This window comes from Oratosquilla oratoria, chromosome 8, assembly GCF_046742065.1.
Source record: "Oratosquilla oratoria isolate Oo_2021 chromosome 8, ASM4674206v1, whole genome shotgun sequence".
NCBI lineage: Eukaryota > Metazoa > Arthropoda > Malacostraca > Stomatopoda > Squillidae > Oratosquilla > Oratosquilla oratoria.
Genome location: NC_134784.1, coordinates 15,923,600 through 15,946,766, shown reverse-complemented (window position 1 = coordinate 15,946,766; position 23,167 = coordinate 15,923,600). Strand labels below are relative to the sequence as shown.

The 23,167-nt window shown below is 39.3% G+C and overlaps 1 protein-coding gene across 2 annotated transcripts; it reads right to left on the bottom strand.

Annotated features, from left to right (window-relative positions):
• Positions 1–1,255: 1,255 nt before the first annotated feature.
• tst (superkiller complex helicase subunit twister) lies at positions 1,256–23,159 on the bottom strand. 2 transcript variants are annotated; one of them, XM_076188930.1, is made up of 2 exons: positions 23,036–23,159; positions 1,256–5,736 (listed from the first exon to the last, which is right to left on the bottom strand). In XM_076188930.1, exon 2 carries the CDS (start codon positions 5,724–5,726, stop codon positions 2,088–2,090), a length of 3,639 nt encoding a protein of 1,212 aa, XP_076045045.1. In that variant the 5' UTR covers positions 5,727–5,736; positions 23,036–23,159; the 3' UTR covers positions 1,256–2,087. The 2 variants fall into 2 exon arrangements, with proteins under 2 accessions (XP_076045045.1, XP_076045044.1); XM_076188929.1 differs by lacking the exon at positions 23,036–23,159 and adding an exon at positions 22,817–22,934 and having other exon boundaries at positions 1,257–5,736.
• Between the last annotated feature and the right edge of the window lie 8 nt (positions 23,160–23,167).

The following is a 23,167-nucleotide window of genomic DNA, read 5'->3' as shown; positions in this document are numbered from 1 at the left end:
GAACATGAGGGAGGAAGAGAGGAGTTTGAATGTGTTTGAGATGAAGTGTCTGAGAAGTACAATAGGGGTTACTAAGCTAGATAGAGTGAGAAATGAGGAGGTGAGGAGGAGAACAGGGGTGGAAAGTGAACTGGGAGATAGGGTTGATGAAAGAGTATTGGGATGGTTTGGACACATGGAAAAAATTAATGAAGAAAGACTAATAAAAGAGGTGTAGAAGGCAGAGGTGGAAGGAGTGAACATGAGGGGTCGACCTAGGATGAGATGGATGGATGGGGTAAAAGGGGCATTGGGAAAGAGGGGAATGTCTTTTGAGGAAGGATGGGAGAGGACAGAAGATAAGGATGAATGGAGAATGGTTGTGTATGGATGATGCTGTGATGCATGTGGGGGAATGGGTGGTGAGGGAGTATGAGAAATAAATTGATGCAGCCTGAAGGGATTTCTCCCCATCTTCTCCTTTTCTTCATGAGGGGACAGAGAGGGGGGGTTCGCCAATTTAATGAAACAGCCTTGCTGTGGATGTGCTGTGTCTTGCAGCACTGCTTCTGATCCAGGGCAGTGGACAAGAAGCAAGGATGACCTGTCATCCAGGAGGTGCCAAGATAAGAGGGAGGGAAGAGGATAGAGGGGAGTGGAGTATGTAGGGGATGGAATGGGTGGGAGTGGTTTCTATGTCTTTATTTTTTGGTTACCTCCCTTGTAAAGGGGAAAAAGCCTTTGGTATATGTATGATTTTGATCAGTTATGAATATCTGTTCCAATGATCTTTTTGGATAGTATATCTTAGAACCTTGTCAAAAGCCTTGTTTATCCCAATGGCTACCAGAACTGCTCTTTCTGGTGGTACTTTTTTTTATTGAATCCATCCAGTACCTGCAGTGTAATATTTGTTAGCAGTGTGCCAGTCAAGTGGCCTTCCTTGAATCCATGTTTTTGGAAGGCAGGTATTCCAATTTTATTTTTGCTGTTATCAGCCATTCCATTAGTTTGGATAGTGTGGATAGCAGCATGATTGGTCAATGCAGGGTTTTCTGTGGGTTTGGTTTCAAGATCTGAAACACCCACCTAAAGCACCTTGCCCAAACAGCCGTAACAGCCTTAACATTCTTACTTGTTACATAAAATCCCAAACATCTGGAAAAGTGCTCATCTAATCCCTCTTGAAACTCAAAGCAAATGTATACATATATTAAAATAAGTTATTGCTATAAATCATAACTACTCTTCTACATAATGAAACCCAGTAGGATTAATGAAAATATTTTTTTTGACATGAACACATGCTTTACTTTCAGTACAAATAACAATATCAGCCACATATATATGCACTCTAACACATATGCAAACAGCTGGAAGCAATGAATAAAGTCCATAACTTATATGCACTGAATACACAATAATTTTTTTCCTGTAATTTATCTGGAAACCCGGAAACCCAGAGGGTGGCAACTTCTTAAGGCCCTCCTACAGATCTCTCTAGGAGGAAATATTGCACTACTGTGTTGCATTATTGTATGGCAACTACATATCACTGCCTTGTCATATGTGGGGGGCAGCCTCCAGAAGTCAGCTCTCCTTAGGTGAAAAGCAGAAGGCAGAAAGAGATCCCGGGCCCAGTCTGAAAACTCAAGTGTCAGCTCATCAAAGCTGCATCTCTAGAGGGAGGTGAGGCTCTGATGGGTTTTGAAGATGAGACATCTGTCTCCCAGGACCACTACTTGCAAGTACCTGTCATCAGTCCTTATTGAATATATAACTGGTAAAACTAACTCCATTAATGTTACACAGATATTTTCAATTAAGTTAATTTCACCAGTTATGTATTCAATAGGCAACTACCAGTCACCCAAATGCCACGGATTACAATAGAGGCCAGGGGCAACAGATTGATTGATTACATAGGTAACAAATCAATCTTGCAAGTTAACACCATTTCTGACACACAAGCAAACCATGGAGCTGATATATAATGAATATGCAGCTGATGAAGCAAATTTTGTGAAAATATTGTGCTTTTACCATGAGGAATCCATATAAACTGATCACAAAGGCCACTGTTTTATACTTTTATCATAAGGTCAGTATTATTGTGTATATAAACTAGCAGCAAACACAATGTCACGCTTAATTGCAGTAGAAGCTTCTTCCATCTTCTGATAAAGAGTAGGTTCACCAATAATTCTAGCTGCATTTCGTACATCACGTAGAGTTTCATCTAACCTTTGAATACACTTTACCGTGATGCCTTCCTGTACATCTGTCCGAGACATAATTTCATTGAATGGTTTCCCAAGAGCCCATTCATATGTAACCTCTACCAGTCCAAAGTTATACTGATCAACATAATCTCCCACTGCTTCTTTTAGTCCACAATCCCTCTGTACTTCTCCGATCTTTTGAGCAACACTCTTGAATTTCTTAATTCCACTCTCCAATTCAGGTGTTAAACTAGGTTCAGAACAATTCTTCTGTTGAAAAACCATGCTTGAGAGTAAAGCAACTGTTTCTTCTATGGGCATGTTATCAAAAACATTCTCTAGTACAAGCTCTGTTATCATCAGTTCATGATTACCCATTTCACAAGCTACTTTACCCTTCAGAGTCACTGTACCGCTGCTTTCAATATAACCAAGTTGTTTTAGTACTTCTAATCGCATCTGATATTCTGGATGAAGATGGAGACTCTCCTCTGACATCAAGTACTTCAGTCTAGCAATATCCTCTTTTAGTTTCAGCTTCTTGTACGTCTGAGAAAAGTGTTCTGCAAACTGTGGGCACTCCATTGATGTTTTCAAGACCTTACCCTTCAACTGCTCCAACAATGAAATCTTGTCCACTGTCTCAAGTTTTCGGATGTTCAGATCCTTTCGCAGATCCAAATATTTGAGTCCTTCACCCCCTGACTCATTAATTCGCTGTAGCTCTTTCAGTGCTTCCATAACACTAGAACTTGGTGGGTCATCTCTGAAGCGTGGTATCTGTCGCTTTTTCACATTATCAATGATCTTCTCACCATCAACCTTCAATGTTTTACTTACTAATGCCACAAGGCCTTCAGCTGGAATCTCTACTATATCATGATGTGATGTCTTCTCTAAAATTTGCAATCCACTTTTGCCTGCTGCCAAAAGTTCTCTGATACTAGCTTCCTCATCTGTTAGTGTTACTTTATTTCTCTCATCAAGCAAGGTAAGCACAGTTATTTTACCTTTAGTTTTTGAATCAACCCTAACAATACAACAAAGCTGGTTTTGAAACTGATTATGAGAAATCAAAACCAGCCTTCCTGGAGACAAAACTTTGGCAAGTCCAGCTTGTAAATACACAGTTGTAAAAAATTCTTTTCGGAAAGTTATGTAGTCCCGGGTGACTGCATAATACTCTTCATTATCTTTACACAACATGCATGAAATAGAAGGGAGATTTGTCATTTCCTCAGTTACTTTCTTAAGCTCCCTTTCATATTTCTCTTGATTTTTCATTTGGAACGATTCTGAAAAAGATCTTTTCATCATGTCTTCAACTCTTAGTGCTTCAACTCTTAGCAGCTGGAGTATCATTGAATAAGTTAATTTAAATTGTGATTCTAGTTTGGTTGGCTTGCCAAGCATCATGGCATGCAACTCAGATAATTCAGGCACATCCCCCTTGCACAGGATAACAACTGTTCCTGTTGGGTCCAAGCCTCTTCGACCAGCTCGTCCTGCCATCTGGATGTATTCACTTGGAAGCAGGTCACGAAATCTCTTACCATCATGCTTGCGAGGGGAATCAAAGACCACGCAACGCGCTGGCATATTTACCCCCATTGCAAAGGTTTCTGTTGCAAACAAGAGTTTAACTAAACCCTTTGAAAAGAGCATTTCGACAACCTCTTTTACAAGGGGCAGGATACCACTGTGATGTACTCCAATACCTTTCCTAAGCAGTTCTCTGGTGTGCAAAATCTGTGGTAACTCCCTATCAGTGCCCTGCAGTCTATCAACACACATCTTGAAGAAACTATCAATCTCATGTTTTTCCTTCTGAGTTGTTAAATCCTGGCTCAAAAGCATTGCAGCATTGCTATCACACCTCTTTTTGGATAAGGTGAAGGCAACTATGGGCAAGAGTTCGCACTTTGTTAGATGATCAAGCAAGCCAATCCACATATTCTTCTCTTGTTTTTCCCCTATATTTTGTCTATGCTTAGGACCATACTGCTGTTGGGCCTTGCTAGCTCTCTCCTTCTTGGCTGCAACAGCATCATTATACCCTTTCTTTACAAATTTACCGCTGGAATCTACAATGAGGAAGCGCTCATTCTTACTTTTACCTCCCATTCCTGTGTACAAATAATGTTCCAGTGGAACTGGTCTCTTAGTGGTGCTGATGACATATATTTTCTGTTTCTTTATTCTCCCGATCCAATCCGCAAATTCAAGTGTATTTGGGACAGTAGCCGAAAGGAGAACTATATTGACATGAGATGGAAGCATGATAATGACTTCTTCCCATACATGTCCACGATCTGGATCATTTATATAGTGAACTTCATCAAATATGACCCACTCTAAATCACGTATGAGATCACTTCCATTATAAAGCATAGACTGCAAAATTTCTGTGGTCATAATTAGGCATGCAGCTTTTGGATTAATTTGAATATCACCTGTTAGAAGACCTACATCATCAAATCTTGTCCTGAAATCATGATATTTCTGATTGGACAAAGCTTTGATTGGTGAAGTGTACACTGATCTGGTCATGTGCTTGTTAGCAAGAGCAATAGCATATTCAGCAACAACTGTTTTCCCAGCTGAAGTATGAGCTGCAACAAAGACACAGTCATGATTTTGTAGATGTAACACAGCCTGTTTCTGGAAAGTGTCCAGTTCAAAGGGATACTGAATAGCCATGTTTGGTACCCGAGCGTGAAAATCATCAACAGGGGCAGAAACATCAATCATTTCAGCCCACTCTGTGCTTTTAGGATGTCTAGGAGGAGCCTCTTCACTTATTTTAAGAACATGTTCCTCAATTTTAGGGGCAGGTTCTGCAATGACAGCACTTTCTAGTGTTGAGCCCTCTTCAGCATCATTGTCATCATCAAGCTTCAGCTCTGCTTTCCCCTTAGTACGTTCCTCTTTTGCATCAAAAATCTTCAGCACATTTTCATCTACCTGCAGCATGTCAGCAATGCTTACTATAAGTTCTGATGGTTTTGGTTCTTCTTTCACTTCTTCAACCTCTTTTACTTCCTCTTTAACTTCTTCCTTTGCAAACTCCATACCCCTGGAGAGCTTGGGATGTTTGTTTAACAAGTTTTTGAAATTTAAATCACTACTTCCAAGAAAAGTTTGGTCAAGAGAAGGTTCTGGGAATCCTCCAGGCCAAAATGGAAAGTTGGTCGAAGAGCCTCTGACAATTTCTTCCGGCGGTCCAGGTGCTCTCTTCATCGATAGGGAGTTTTTTGCTGTAGACCCAGCATCTTGGATTGCTACTTCTCTCAGTCCTGTGATAGCTCCTGTTGCAGGGTCTCTTTCAACCTCTAGAGTCGAGGATGGTGGTCCAACCGATATTGTGTACAAAGAAAGTGGATCTGGGACTCTTGGCCACCAACGACGTGAATAAATTGGATCGTGTATTTGGAGATCTTCTGGTTTCAACAGGTATTCCTCAATCTGGTCCGTCAAAGAGGGTAAGATAGGTGGAACTCCACCTATGGTCCTTAACCTCTCCATTGTGAAGCCCCTGCAATAAAGAAGAAAAACAAAAGGGGTGTTAATACTCGTACACACAAAAATTCATCAGTCTCAAAATTATGATGAAAAAGAAGTTAAAAAAGAAGACAATGAAAAAGAGAAAAGAAGACAATGACAATGTAATAAGGATATACATTTTGTAAACAGCCACAACCATAAAATATGAATATATGTTCAACATCTAGCAATAATAATGAGTTTTTGCCTTGAATTCTGCTGGAAACTCAGAGCCCCACCCTAGCTGGCAATGGCTCCTAGACCCTCATGTAGATCTCTCTAGGACTTTGCACTATTCTTTGTGTCTTATTAGTGTGGGGTAGTTTCTATATTACCAGCTTATAGTAGTGAGAGGAGGCCATCACACCCATATATGTAAACAACTACCACAACAAAACACCTGAATACAGAAACCAAAACCATAAACTTTGGTCATCCCTTTGAAATAATTGGTAACATTACTCACTCCAAACAACTATGAATCAAAGCTTAATCAATCAGTTACCCTTAGCCTCTGCAGGTAACCAGTAACAGCCCCTGGGCAGATCCATAAGTCACCCGGGGAAGGCATATTGAATTGTTTTCCATGGACTGTTAGTGTGGGACATTGTAGTACGAGGTGTTTTGTGTCCTCTGTGTGGTGACATATAGGTTTGTATGAATCTGTGGCCAGACCTATTCTGTGTTTGTACAGTTTCAATGCAGGGTGGTGTCCTGAGTGCAATCATGCCAATGCAGTTCTTATTAGATGTGAGAGGATTTTTTCTGTGGTGCTTATGTGCAGTTGTTGGTGAAGTATCATGTTTGATGGTGTCTCAGAGGGCTTGTTTCGTGATTTGAGTGAATATATGTTTTTGTGTGGATGTTGTGTGTAGCACAGATGATAGGTTGATATGTTTTAGTATCATGCTGGTGTGTGTGTGATGAAGTGTGGTGGGGATGTGGTGTTTAGGGCCTTGGTGTAAGTTATATTTTAGTCATTTTCATGTGGTGTTCTATCTATGGGAAGTATTTTGGTTTCTGTATGGATATATCCAATTGGGGTAGTTTTGGTGCATCCTGTTATTACTCTCAGTGTTTCATTCTGTAGTAAGTTGTTTGTGCTTGTCTTGTTCTTGTTCTAGTTTATTAACCACTTCAGTATGACTCAAATTCTTGCACACAGCATCAGCTGCCATATGTAATTTGCATCACACTACTTGCATTATAAAATATAAAGTCACTGCTCTATTATTCGTTCTCTTTTACTCTGAATAATAATACATACATACATACATATACCAAAGGCTTTTTCCCCCTTACATGGGGGGTAGCCAAAAATAATAATAAACACAGAAAACATGATCAAACCAGTTCACAGAATCCGGGGGTAACTGATGTACAACTACAAAAAAATGTATAATCAAGACACCAATGCCAGCATCCTCATGTGCCCACTTGCACCTCATGAATCATTGCACCGAAGTGGTTAAGTCGGTGTAGGTGTTCTTTGCTGTTATTTTATATTTACAATGTTATGTTATTATTGTCAGGTCATAAGCATTTGTGTTTAGTTCTGAAGTTGATAGATCATTCATGACAAGATTGAACAGTAATGGTAAAAGTACTGCACCCTGAGGGACTTCACTGTATAACCTTTTCATTTCTGAGATTTGGCTATTTTGGGATACTCTGCACTGTGCTGCTATGAAGTTAGTTAACTACTTGTTATTATGAACGTCAGCCCCCAATAATCTTTTTGGATAGTATGTGTCTAGCAACCTTGTTGAAAGCCTTGTTTATATCTATGGCTACCATAACCGCTGTTTCTGGTGGGGCACAGGGTGTTCATATTTGGTGAGTACTCAGATACACAAGGTAAAATTACTCCCCACACCAACCTCCACTCCACTATCAAACTATTAAATTCTCAATAAAAGTGGTGTAGAATGAACATGAGCCATGTAATAATGAATGATAACAATAAATATAAAAATCAGCTGCAGTGCATGGGCAGTTCAACCAGTACAGTGGGGCCCAATTCTGATTCATGGGGCCTGTTCAAGACCTGCTTAGATGATCATATGGTTCAGGATCTATGGGTAGATTTATCAGCGGCTATCAACAGAAATCACTCACACCACTTTGTTTTCCTCTTAATATATTTTTTTTTCTATTTCTTTAAACAAATGACAGCAAACCCTCAATACATCAAACTAATTGGAGGGAAGGCTTGGTCATTATATCTGAAAGTTCAACATATCCAATTATTTTATATCAAACTTTCTGCACACATCAAACTTTGTGTTGGTTTTTGAGATGGAAGTTTGGTACACACAAAGTAGTGTACCAGTTACAGTATTTCAAACATAAAAAACTAACAACAGTACTATTGATTTCTGAAGTAACAGATTTTGTAATCACTTTCTGTAAGGCACCATGTTTAATAATAATTACTATATAATTTTGTTCTTATATTTGTTTTTAATGTGATTCTATCAAGGTCAAAGCAATATCGAACATGCAATATTTTTCCTAATATGGTACAATTTTTTCCACTATTAAGTTTCATTGTGAAAGACTGCCATTTTTGTTCTTACAAAATGACAAATTGTTCCTTAATGTTGAAGCACTATTTTCAAGATTATCTTTATCTACAATAGTTGTCCTTCTATACCTTATCAAAATCACTGAATGTTCTTTGAAAAAAGGATGCCAGCTGGGATTTCTCCTCAAACAATTTGAGGCATTCAGTTTAATGACATGAACTCCCCCTATCATGCCCTTTGTCCAACGCAGGGTTTGAACTGCTGTCACACTGACCTCTGTCGCAAGAAGTGACACACTAACCTACCATGCTATCCCATCATGGTCTAAACTGAAAATTCCCTGCCAATGCATTCCATGCTGTCATAAATGTAAAATCAATCAGAATTATGACAATTATCTAACACAGGTTAGGTTAAGACTTAACGGTGCCACTTTAGTATGTGGCCTACCTTTTGGATGCGGCCTACGAAAAAATTTCTCTTGTATAGTATGTGGCCTACCTATTCAACACACCGAGGACCACACACCCGACTCTGCAGTATATATAGCTTGTAATTTTTAAGTAATAACAGTTCTCCGTCTGTGTTTCCTTTGTCATCACTGTTCAACAGAGGTACATTTTCCAAATTTTACCATTACGTTTTAATGTTGTTTTTTAAAGTGTAACTTACTAGTTTAAACTTGTTGCTATATTCTAATCATTTGTTTATATTTCTCATATTTTTTCATATTTCTTTTCAGTTAACCTTACCCATTCAAAGATGTTGCTCAGAGAATTTTATTTGACAATTGCTGCCAGTGATGAAAGTGCAACGTCATTTTTACGAGAAAAGGGTGTCCTACAGGAACAACATTTATGTGAGAAGTGTGATGGTCAGGTTAGGTTAGGTTAGGTTAGGTTAGGTTAGGTTTAAATGAAAAAAAAATTAAAGTATTGTTGTTTGTTTTAAATTTTTCCTGAGGTAGGACACATTCAAATAGGGTAGGCCACATACTAAAGCAGTTTCAAAAAGGTAGGTCACATACTAAGGCGGCACCGACTTATCCCCTAGAATACGATGATGCCTATGCAGGCATCATGAGGTGAGAATGGGTATACAAGGATACTGGTGTTAGCATCCTCATTATATCTATTTTGTAGTTGTAACTGAGTGACCCCCATATTCTGTTAACAGGCTTGATTACATTTTCTGTGTGAAAGAGAACAAGTACAGCAGCTGCAACTATATATTTCATAATGTATGCATTGTGATGCATCATCATATATCAAGCAACCTAATGAGTATGCGAGTATTTGACTCCTATTGAAGAGGTTAACTGCCTGAAAAAGAATTTTTTTTTTAACTACTATGGTGGTGCACACTTTACAGACTTGTGTATCAAATCTATTATTTTCATAACTCAGTACCATTATTATTAGTTTCTGATTATTTCTTTTTGAGGAATATTTCCTTAGAAAAGCAGATATCAGAGGAGTAAACATTAGTTAGCATGATTACAGTCCAAACCTGTAAATTTAATTTGTGAAGTTTCATCTCACCCACTTGCACAGCAATTTGTATATTTTTTGCATCTACATTACAACAACTTGATACTTGGGGTCGCATGTGGCAGGAAAGGGAGGAGTGGAGGTAGATTATAGATTGAGAGAAACAAGTATATGCCTTGGGGGATTAAAAAGTGTAATGAGAAATTGACATTTGAGAATGGATGCTAAGAGGAGATTGTATGAAGGGGTGCTTGTGCCAACAGCAGAGACATAAAACATAAGAAAGGAAAAAGTTTAAATGTGTTTGACATAAAATGTCCAATAAGTATGGTAGGGGACACAAGGTTGGATAGAATGAAAAATGAAGAGATGAGGAGGAGAGCAGGGATGGAAAAGGAGATGGGAGATAGGGCTGATAAAGAGTATAGGGATGGTTTGGACACATGGAAAGAACGAGGGAAGAAAGATTAGTAAATGAAGTGTGGAAGGCAGAGGTGGATGGAGTGAACATGAAGGGATGACCAAGGATGAAATGGATGGATGGGGTAAAAGGGCATTGAGCAAGATGGGAGATGTCTGTTGAGGAAAGGAGAAGGCAGAAGATAGGGATGGGTGGAGAATGGCTGTGTATGGATGATACTGTGATGCATGGAGGGGAGTGGGTGGGGGGCTAGGTGGACGGGTTAGGAAGTGGTTATGTATGAATGATAATTTGATGTGGTCTGAAGGGATTTCTCCCCATCTTCTCTCTTTCTGCAAGAGGGGACAGAGAGGATGGGGGGGGGGGTCACTAATTAAATGAAGCAGCCTTGCTGTGGATGTGCTGTGTCTTACTGCACTGCCTCTGACCCAGGATGATGGGTAAGATGCAAGGATGACCTGTCATCTGGGAGGAGCCAAAATGAGAGGGAGGGAGGGATGGTGAATGGGGGTGGAATGGGTGGGGATGAAATTGGTAGGAGTAGAACTATGCCTTTTGACTTTGGCTACCACCCTTGTAAGGGGGAAGAAGCCCTTGGTATTTGTATGTATATTATGACAACTCCAAGAAATTTTCTTAGTAACATTTCTTGTGCAAATTCATAAGGAGTGGTGAAAAAATAATTCCTGCAACCTTCCCACTATCCATCATTTCATCTCACCCACTTGAATAACAATTTATATATTTTTTGCATCTATACTACAACTCCAACAACTTTTTTTATTTCTCCTGCAAATTAATAGTATGATATGGTGAAAAAATAATTCCTGCCACTTTCCCACTGCCCACCACCAAAGCGGTGTCATGGCTGTCCAGTGTGCAAGTTGTATATCTGTCCCTGCAAGTATTTTTAGGTTAGGTAGGTTAGATTAGGAATGTTAGGTTAGGCTACAATGGGGAGAAAAACATGTTTCAAGGAAAAATAGTGGATGAATCTCTCAACAAAAATTGCGCTCCAGTGCCGGGTAGCAAGAAGGTTGCAGGAATTTTTTCATGATCCCTTAATATCAACTTCTGCAAGAAACATTACTAAAAAAGCTGTTGGAGTTGTCATAATATAGATGCAAAGAATATACAAATTGCTGGACAAATTCCAATTCGTGTATATATACAAGCACATACACACATAAATGTCTGAATGTTTGAAGTTCTTCTGTCCATTATTGATGCAGTTGAGATGGATTTCCACTGAGGCTCCATGGGGGATGACATATCCTCTGTAACTCACCACAGTAGCTTACTCTGGCTTGGTAAGATTATATGTACGGTGAACAGTACATGTGAAGTTTTTATGGTATTTTGGTATGGTTGTGGTTGTGAATGAAGTCTGAAATTAGTGTAATCAGCTCAATCATACTGATTAGGTGCTAGCACATATGCGACACTGATCTACTGCCTGGGGTATTGGCTGCTTGTTATTGTGGCAAAGTAGCATGCAGTCGATACTTTAGGGTCTATATGGGGCGCCCCTACGGACCAGAGCCACACATCATTTTGTCTATGATAGAAGAAATTCTGTTCATAGAGAAATGATGACACTTTTATACTACGACTGTCCCTCCGTTATGCTGTCCCCCAAACCCTTGTTGCTGTCCTGTACCATTTCTCTGAGTATTCTCTTTCTGTGATGGGGGAATTCCCTGTGGTGGGGGAAAAGAATACTGCCACCAAGTTTCCCACTTGGATCGTAAGAGGCGAGAAGAAAGGGACGGGGAGAGGGACTAGGCATCCTTCTCCCTGTAGCCCCACGGGGCATATTCCTAAAAAGAAAAGTGAAGGCATAAGGGGTGCTGGAGGGCCTCGGGCCAGCACCCTAAGGTTTGGGTATTTTAATGTGCGTGGATATGGTACAGATGAGGGTAAAAGGGAAGAGATAGGTAGTATGTTTGTGAGAAGAAAGATGGATGTGTTGGCTTTGAGTGAAACTAAGTTGAAAGGGAAGGGTGAGTGTAAGTTTGGGAGTGTAAGTGGGAGGTTATCAGGAGTGAAGAGAGGGCGAGGGAGGGAAGGGGTGGCTATTCTAGTAAGTGAGGAGATAGGTAAACAGGTAGTGGAGTGGAAGGAGGTTTCCTCAAGGATAATGTGGATGAAGGTGAAACTGGGAAAGGAGATGTGGGTCTTTGTAAGTGCATATGGGCCTGGCAGTGAGAAGAGCGTGGAAGAAAGGGAGGCCTTTTGGATAGATTTAAATGAGTGCATAGAGGGTTTAGGAAGAAATGTCAATGTAATAGTACTGGGAGACCTTAATGCTAGGGTGGGAAATGGTCCAATCGATGGAGGGGTTGGGAAGTGTGGAGTTCCAGGAAAGAATCGTAGTGGAGAGTTGATGGTGGAAATGTGTCTAGAAAGAGAGTTGATGATAGCAAATACAGTGTTTCGGAAGAAAGTCAAGCATAAGTACACATGGGAGAGGGTGGTGGAGGGAAGGGTGGTAGATAGAGCTCTAATGGATTATGTAGTGGTAAATAGGATTATGATAGGAAGAGTTAAGGATGTACATGTGCTAAGGGGAGAGGGTGGGGGAATATCAGATCATTTTTTGGTGAAAGGTAAGCTGAGAGTGGAGGATAGATGGAGAAAGAGGAAAGGGACAAAAGGTAGGGAGGTTCTTAGAGTGAACTCCTTGAATGAAAAGGAAAAGGAGAAGGAGTACGAAAAGAAGCTGAAGGAGGAGTGGGAGGGAGTAAAGGATAGAGCAGAGATGGGTGTGGAGGAGGAATGGGGATGGTTCAAGGAGGGAGTCTTAAAGTGTGCAAGGATGGTGTGTGGAACAAGAAGGACAGGGGGAAATAGAAGAAAGGGTAGTGAATGGTGGGATGAGGAAACAAAGAAGGTTGTAGAAGAGAAGCGAGCATTCACAGATTGGTTACAAAAGAGGACGGGGGAGTCATATGAGACGTACAAAGAAAAGAAAAGAGAAGTAAAGCAAAAGGTAAAGGAGGCAAAGAGGAGAGCAGATGTGAAATGGGGTAGGAGTATGACAGAAAATTTTGAAAGTAATAAAAAGATGTTTTGGAAAGAAATTAAGAGAGGAAGAGGAGGCGAATCAAGTAGGGAAGAAAAGGTAAAAGGTACAGATGGAGAGATGATAATGGAAGAGATGGCAGTAAGGGGAAGATGGGCAGAATATTTTAGGGAGTTGCTAAATGTGAAGGAGCATAGGGAAGGAAAGATAGCTGCAGTGGGAAATGCGAAGAAAATGAGAGTGATGAGTGAGGAGAATGGAGGAGAAATAAGGAAGGATGAGGTGAAGGCAGTTGTAAAGATGATGAAAGCAGGTAAGGCACCTGGTCTGGATGGATGCCATGCAGAATGTCTGAAAAAGGGAGGTTCAGTGATGGTGGACTGGTTGGTGAGGTTATTTAATGTTTGTTGGAGAGAGGGTAGAGTACCGGAGGACTGGAGAAGTGCCTGTATAGTTCCCCTTTACAAGGGAAAAGGGGACAAGTGTGAATGTAGTAGTTTCAGAGGGATTAGCCTGTTAAGTGTAGTAGGGAAGGCTTATGGGAGGATCTTAATTGAGAGGATTAGGAGAGGAACAGAAGGAGTAATTGGTGAGGAACAGTGTGGATTTAGGACAGGTAGAGGTTGTGTAGATCAGATCTTTGTGGTAAGACAGATATGTGAGAAAGCTATAGGAAAGGGGAAGGATTTTTTTGGGCTTTTATGGATCTGGAAAAGGCTTATGATAGGGTAGACAGAAAGGCACTGTGGGAGGTTATGCAGATTTATGGGATAGGAGGAAAGCTTTTGGGAGCTGTCAAGAGTTTTTATGAGAGTAGTAGAGCTTGTGTCAGGATTAGAAATGGAGAGAGTGAGTGGTTTGAAGTAAAGGTGGGACTTCGTCAAGGATGCGTTATGTCGCCCTGGCTGTTCAACTTATACATGGATGGGGTGGTGCGAGAGGTGAATGCTAGGGTAGTGGGTCAGGGATTGGAGATGGTTAAAGAAAATGGAGAAAAGTGGGAGGTGAGCCAGCTGTTGTTTGCGGACGACACTGCGCTTGTGGCAGGGTCAGAGGAGGGATTGAGGAAGCTGGTGGTAGAGTTTGGGAGAGTATGTAATAGAAGAAAGCTGAAGATAAATGTGGGTAAAAGTAAGGTGATGAGATGTACAAGGGGTGAAAGTGGCAGTAGACTGGAAGTGAACATTAAGGGAGAGCGACTGGAGGAAGTGGATAGTTTTAGATACTTGGGTGCAAGTGTAGCAGGAAAAGGTGGAGTGAAGGTGGAGGTAGAATGTAGATTGTGAGAAGCGAGTAAATGCCTTGGTGGTTTAAAGAGTGTAATGAGGAATAGACATTTGGGAATGGATGCGAAGAGGAGACTGTATGAAGGAGTGATTGTGCCAACACTGTATGGGGCAGAAACGTGGAACATAAGAGAAGAAGAGAGAAGGAGTTTGAATGTGTTTGAGATGAGGTGTCTGAGAAGTATGGTGGGGATTACTAGGCTGGATAGAGTGAGAAATGAGGAGGTGAGGAGGAGAACAGGGGTGAAAAAGGATTTGGGAGATAGGGTTGATGAAAGAATATTAGGATGGTTTGGACACATGGAAAGAATGAGTGAAGAAAGACTAGTAAAAGAGGTATGGAAGGCAGATGTGGAGGGAGTGAACATGAGGGGACGTCCTAGGATGAGGTGGATGGATGGGGTGAAGGGGGCTTTGGGGAAGAGGGGAATGTCTGTTGAGGAAGGAAGGGAGAGGACGGAAGACAGAGGTGAGTGGAGAATGGTTGTATATGGATGATGTTGTGACTGCATGAGGAGGAATGGGCAGGGGGGTGGGGGGTGGGGTAGTATGTGCGAGTAAATTTTGACGCAGCCCGAAGGGATTTCTCCCCGTCCTCGCCTTATATGCAAAGGGGGACGGAGAGGGGGGGTCACCGATTAAATGAAGCGGCCTTGCTGTGGATGTACTGTGTCTTGCGACACTGCTTCTGACCCAGGGCGGTGGGCAGGGTGCAGGGATGACCCGTCATCCAGGAGGTGCTCAGATGAGAGGAAGGGTGGGAGGGGTGTGGAGTGTATTTAGGGATGAAATGGGTGGGAGTGTTTTTATGCCTTTCCCTTTTTGGCTACCTCCCTTGGAAGGGGGAAAAAGCCTTGGTATATGTATGTATCTACTGCAAATCTGATGCCCAACTTTGTGGAGAGAAAGGGGTTGGAAAGCCATGAAAGTATTTTTGTAATTACCAGGGATTGAACCCAGGTTTTTCATATTCCTAGACAGGAATGTTACCAACTGCTCTACACATGATATACATATATATACAGTAGAACCTTGGTTCTTCACATCAATCCATTCTAGAAAACTATTCCAAAACCAGTTTGATCAAAGACCAAAACAAATTTACTGATCTGCTAGATACAGGTTTATTCTATAAAAAGAAAAAGAAAAAAAATCACCCCATTTTCTATTTTTCTCATTTCAGGTTAGTCAAGAACCTCTATGACTGTTCAGGTCAACCCCAAAGCAAGAATTTATTTGTTTGACTTATGACATTCAAGAACAGAGGTTCTACTGAATACACACACACACACACTTCAACGAACGGATGGCTTAGAGGACGTTCTGAAGAAAAAGTGAAATTTCGTGGATCCCGAAGCAAAGGAAGTACCTATTGTATTTACAGGGTGGGGGGAAATTGCTCGTGGTGTAGGGGAAAGTGAGGAAAAAGGAGAAGGGGAGGGATTACTGAGGGAAATGGAAGGAAATGAGGAAGGAGAGGACTTGGCCCAGGCAGGCAGACGCCATGTAAACAAAAGAGGTCCCGACCAATTTAGTGACGACGAAATGTCTAACAAAAATGTAAAGATTAGAAACATAGATAAGAACAATTCAATGGAAGGTGAGGATAACAATTTCCAAGGATTTAAAGAGGGGGAGGCGGATACCAACCTCCCCCGACTAGCAAAACTGGAGGAAAGGCTTGAACAAATGACTGAACATTGGGAGGTTAGGTTCGGTAAAATGTCAAAACTTGCAGAAAAGTTTGAAAGATTGGAAGAACTAGAGAAGGCGAACAAAAACTTAACTGATGAAATAGAAGAACTAAAAAGACATTTAAGAGAAGTAAAAGAGGAAAATAAAGAATTAAAAAGGAACAATAAAGACAATAAAGAAACAATAGCAAAAGAGGCACAGGGGTGGAGAAAGATACAGGAAAATAGTAAAGTTGCATTTACTGATATAATTAAACAGCAAATGAAAGAACAAACTGAAGACTCAGTTATCAAAGTGATGAGACAGAAGTAGAATATTGTAAGAGACTTAGCAGACAAAAAGAAATGTATAATTATATTAGGAATGGAAGAGAAACATAACCCAGATAGAACCTCAAGAATCAAAGAGGAAAATGAAAAAGTAAGCAGTTTACTACAATTAGTTCAGGAAGATGAACCAGAAATAATGAAACAAATCGAAGAGAAGTTCAGATTCGGAAAGTATAGTACAGATAAGACCAGACCAATTAAGATTAAATTCAGGTCACAATCGACGGCAGAGAATATCTTATCCAAAACAGGGAAACTAGCAACAAGTGAACAATATAAAAAGGTATGGATAAAAAGGGAAATGAATAAAGAAGAAAGAGAGGAAGAAAAAAAGAAAAGACTTGAAGCTAAGGAAAAAAACGAGAACAGAACAGTCAGAAAAAGAGAGATTCTATTGGAGAGTAGTGAATATGAAACTAAGGAAATTCGACACACAAGCGAAAAACAAAAGGGAAACAGAGAACACAATGGAAGTGGCAGAAAACTAAGAGTGTCTTACACAAATATAGATGGATTAATAACAGGATTGAATGAGCTGAATGATTATTTGAAGGAAAAAGAACCAGACATAATGGGAATTGTAGAGACAAAATTAGAAGGTCCACTACCACCCAACAGTGTAGGACATGATGCATATAATTATTGGATTAGAAACAGACAGACAAAGCAAGGGGGTGGAGTTATGTTCCTGACTAAGAAGGATATAAACATGAGGTGTGTCACATATGGAAAGAATACAGTAGAGATGATTATGATCGAAGTGGAAGACAGAGATAAGAAGAGCAGAAAGTTTGTGATAAATTATGTGCCTCCGAAAACAGCCTCGTGGGAAGAGAGTGAACATAAAAGTATGTTAGAGGACACAAAGATAACATTAAATAAGATAATGGAAGATGGAGGAAGAATAGTTATGATGGGCGACTATAATTGCAAAGAAATCTGCTGGGAAGAGATGACAGTAAAGGGTGGAGACGGCTCATGGAGAAACGCTCTACTTGAGATGATTACTGACAATACAATGACACAGTGGATACAGGAGAACACTAGGTATAGAAATGAGGAAGAACCATCGAGACTAGACCTAATAATTACATCTGAATCTAGAATAATGGACAAGATTGAATATAAAACACCAAAAAGTAAAAGTGACCACATATTAATTGAACTGGAACTAAATGAAGAAAAATACATGAAAAGAAATGAACAATATAGAAAAGGAAGAATGATGTATGAAAAAACAAACTTTGATAAAATAAGAGAATTCTTTCAAAAAGAAAACTGGGAAGGAATATACAAAGAAGAAACAACAGTGGAAGAGAAATGGAATATTTTGACAAAAATTTACAAAAAAGGAGTGGAAAAGTATGTCCCAAGACAAAAACAAGAAAAAGAATATGTAAAATGCTGGTACAATAGAAGTTGTAGGGAGTTAAAAGACAAAAGAGACAAAGCTTGGACCAGATGGAAAAAAGACATAAGGCCTGAAAAATGGAAAAAATATACTTGTTATAGAAATGAATATGTACAAGCATGCAGAGAGGAAAAGAGAAAATATGAAAAAGATGTCATAGAAAAATGTAAAGATCAACCAAAACTATTTTACAGATTTGTAAACAACAAATTGAAAAACAAACAAGATTTGGAGAAATTAAGACAAGGAGTTGAATACACAGAGGAAATTGAAATGGCGGAAATTATGAACAAACATTTTAAATCAGTGTTTACAAGGGAGAACATACAACCTGAAGAGATCGAATGGAAAGAGAAAGTCCCTCCCATGAAAGAAATAGAAGTAACAAAGAACGAAATATTGAAACACTTGAGTAATCTTGATGTCAGAAAATTGCATGGACCAGATGAAATAGCAAACTGGATTTTGAAAGAATGCAGGAATGAACTGGCAGACAAAATACATAGCATAATAAACAGTTCCTTGAAAGAAGGAAAAGTTCCAGAAGATTGGAAAAAAGCAAATATAGTACCTATATATAAAGGAGGAAATAAAGAAGACCCTAACAACTATAGACCAGTCTCCCTAACAAGTACAATAGCAAAAATTTGTGAAAGAATTGTCAAAAGTAGATGGGTAAAATATTTAGAAAAAAAAACAATGTGCTAAATCCAAGGCAATTTGGATTCAGACAAGGATGATCATGCGTCACCAATTTAATATGTTTCTATTCAAGGCTAATAGATATAATACAAGAAAGAGATGGATGGGCTGATTGTGCATTTCTAGACCTAAAAAATGCTTTTGACAAAGTACCACATAAGAAGTTGCTTAAGAAATTAGAAACTGAAGGAGGAATACAGGGCAAACTGCTTAATTGGATGGAAGACTTTTTGCAAGAAAGGAAAATGAGAGTAGTGATAAGAGACAAACACTCAAAATGGGATGAAGTAATAAGCGGTGTTCCACAAGGAACAGTTCTGGCCCCAATAATGTTTGCTATATATATTAATGATATGGATGAAGGAATTGAAAGCTATATGAGCTTCTTTGCAGATGATGCAAAACTACTGAAAAGAGTGAACACGGAAGAAGATTGTGAATCACTACAGAGTGATCTAAATAAAGTACAGGAATGGAGTAGGAAGTGGGAGATGGAGTTCAATACAAAAAAGTGTAGTATAATGGAATTTGGAAAAAGCAAAAACAGAATAACAGGATCATATAAATTGGGAGAAGGAATAAAAAAAAGTAGAAAATGAGAAGGACCTGGGAGTCATTGTTATGAATAATATGTCACCTGAGAAACATATAAATAAGATTTTTGGAGAAACTTATAATTTAATAAGAACAATCAAAGTTGCATTTACATACCTGGATGAAGAAATGGTGAAGAAAATTCTAATCACCCTGATAAGACCAAGATTGGAATATGCAGCAACGATATGGTCACCAAGTACAAAAAAATGTATAAAAAAACTTGAAAGAATACAAAGAGCAATTACAAAATTGGCACCAACACTCTCAAAACTATCATATGAAGAGAGACTGGCAAAACTTGAACTACAGACACTAGAGCAAAGAAGAGAGAGGAGATTTGATAGCTATTTACAGAATCATGAAAGGCATAGAAATTATTGATAGAGAGAATCTGATAAAATGGGATGATAGAAATACAAGAGGACACGGAAAGAAAATAAAAAAAAAGACAGCTAAAGAAGAGATCTGAAAAAGAACAGCTTTCCTCACAGAGTAATAGACAGTTGGAACAAGTTAGATGAGAAAGTGGTGTGTGCAAAAACAATACATGAATTTAAAAATAGTTTAGATAAAATGAGATATGAAGACGGGACACCACGAGCATAGCTCCCCTTCCCGTAAAATACAACTAGGTAAATACAACTAGGTAAATACACACACACACATATATATATATATATATATTTATATATATATTTATACTTTGCAAAATATCTTAGGAAATACCCATAATATACACAATATATACAAGTATGATAGTACAGACTGTCTTTGTATTTATATATCTTTTCTTTTTAGCAATAACCAGCGCTTCTAACATTGGGGACTATCACATCGGATATGATAGTGATGTAGGGGAGATCTGACGTGTGTAGCAAAACGGTCTAGGAAAACAGATAGTAGGAGTCGAGTTATGGGCATTCTCTTTTTGAGTGATGATTAGTCTCAAAGCTTAAAAATTTTACAAGACTCAAGAATCTGTATATTCAAAACTCAAAAATATCGTTCAAGACCCGGAAGACAAAGGTAAATATATAATTAAATGTAAAGCTCATCAGATAAAGGTGAGAAGCATTAGTCGGTGATATATTACCGTACTTAAACTTTAGAAGAAGCATGTTTACAAACACGGCTGACAATCCCAGAAGACCTTTAACTCATTCTAATAATTCACAAGACACTGGACCTAAAGCTACAGGAGGGAAGCAGACATCCAGGGATAAGGAAACGGTGGAGCACTTTTGTGGTTCTTGCAATAAAGGAGTAGGTAAAGATGACAGGGCCCTGGGATGTGAGGTATATACCCTTTGGTTTCACATTAAGTGCATAAATATATCTGAACAGCTATATGAACTGTTAAAAGAGGAGGATGACAATTGTGCATGGTATTGTAACAACTGTAAGCATGGAGCCAAAAAACTTAGGTTATAGGTTATTGCTAGTCAACGGGAACATGCTGACATTAAGAATGCAATAGGCGAGGATGCCGATAGCGGCATCCTGGCTATTCAGAGCTACAACAACACAAAAGAAATTGCAGTTTAACCCCTTCACTCCGGGCCAAAATCTCGCAGGCAGCATTAGCTGCCAGACATGCGATGTTCCATCATAATACTCGCATTATAAAAAATAAAGTCACCGCTGTATTGCTTGTTCTCTCTTTCACCCGTGAATTTTGATAACCATAGAAAATATGATGAAGCCAGTTTACAGAGTATGGGGGTCACGCAGGTACAACAACAATAAACATAATCAAGACGCCGCTATCAGCATCCTCGCATCCCCACTTGCTCCTCATGACGCCTACGCAGGCATCATCATATCGAAGGGGTGAATAGTAGTGTTAGAGATACCAACCAGAAGATAAATAACCTGCAAGCAACCATGGATGCACATTTGACCAACATAGAGGCAGCTGTAAGTCAAGTTAGTCACTACAGGCCTACATCTCAGGATGACTCAACTTTGAATGCCTTTAAGACAGAATTGCAACAGAAACTGGATCAAGTCAACTAGAAGAGTGTAAATTCACTCCTAGCTCTGGAAAAGAGGATTTCAAATATCACAACTGACAGTAATGGTGGCTCAGCTTTAACTTCAGGTATGGTCGACACTAGAAAATTGCGGCAGGGCCTATCAGAACCAGAACAAATTGATCAGAGAAAGCTAAATTTGAATTTCCCAGAAAAAAGTAACCCAGAAGAAGACCTACTAGCAGTAGCCCTAATATTCAGGGAGGAATTCAAACTAATTACGAAGGTGACAAAGGCATCAAGGTTAGGTGCCCCCATAGAAGGCAAGGTTAGATTACTGAAGATAGAATTTGAGTCACTTGCTGAAAAGAAAACAATCCTGGCCAAAGCCAAGGACTTGAGAGACAGTGAACACAACATCTACAGCAAAGTATTCATTCGACCCAATCTCACCAAAAACCAGCTAACAGTCAAAAAACTTGGTTTCATCACTCAGAACTATCAGGAATTTGCAAACAGACAAAAAGTGGGTCATCAAGCAAGGAAAAATGGTTGAAATCAAGGAGCAACCAAACAACAACAAGAGTAGGAAACATTACCACCAGTAACAATAAACCAAGGCCTAATTACAATAGAACAGAAAACTTACTATACTAATGTGGATAATTCAATAATGAGCAAGTATGAGCTACTCCTAGCATTAAACACTAATCATATCTTTGACTTAATGTTAACTGAAGTAAAACCAAAAATTGGTACCATACCAGAACCCCAAACTATGTCTATTCCTGGGTATGATTTATTTCTGAGTGACTTCACAGGACTGAACACAAGAGGAGCATGTATCTATGTAAAAAAAAAACAACAAAAAAATACCAAAAATTGCTGAAAACAAAACATACAAGGACAGTGCGTGGGTAACGTTTATGGGGCACCGTGGTGAAACACTTTTACTAGGTGTCATATACAAAAGTGGCACCCCCAACTTGGCCAGCATGACTGATAATGTCCTACACGAAACTTTAACTGGGCAGCTAACAGCAACTATACTCATAAAGTGTTGGCTAGAGATTTTAATCATCCAGTCCAGTAATCACTTGGAACCCTTCCCCTACACTTTTAATAAATGTCGTCAGCTCGCATAGTTCCCACACCAGATTTGTTGAGTGTATGAGAGACACATATTTGCATCAAATCGTGAAAGAATTGTCTACTAGAGAAGACCTCTACAGGTACAACTTTTCCTGCTGACCTCTCGGTGCATAGGATGATAGGGGCTGCAACCTGCACACGTCTAATCTAATGTGACATACCACTACAGCCTCCAACCTTGGCATGTGATCTTATTACCCTTTGGGGTACCTAATGGCCAATACTAAAGGTAATTACTAAAGATAATTAAGTCTCTATGATGTCGACTGCATAAAATCATATAGTAATTATCCCATACGATGATACGGGATTTACACATACATATAAATACACATTTTGACATGTGTACAAACATATGACATCTATATCTGACAACAAAATAGCCAATGTGACGCTAACCTTAATACTATACAATTTTTTGTAATCATATACTAAGAATATAACTAGATCCCAGTTTACTAACCTGAAATCTTAATATTTTCCTTTCAATTCCTGCCTCCTGTTTGTTTTTCTCATCCCGTTGGTCCGCCAGCTCAGATGTTCTTGTGCCAGAAATTCCTATGTTCTTCAATATATTCGACCTTTGTACATTATGCAATGAATACGACAAAAAATAACAAATTTTCAAATTCTTGAAAACCATAATTATCGAACCCTAGTTTAAGCTAAAATCGAATCTTACCTTAGTTACTTAGTCCGTGTTATATTTCGCGGCAACCTACACGCATGCGTCTGCTTGCTGTCAACATTTCAATGTAGATTATAGAATTCAATAACGTTTTCGTCATACTTCCCGTCTGGAATTGATGCATTC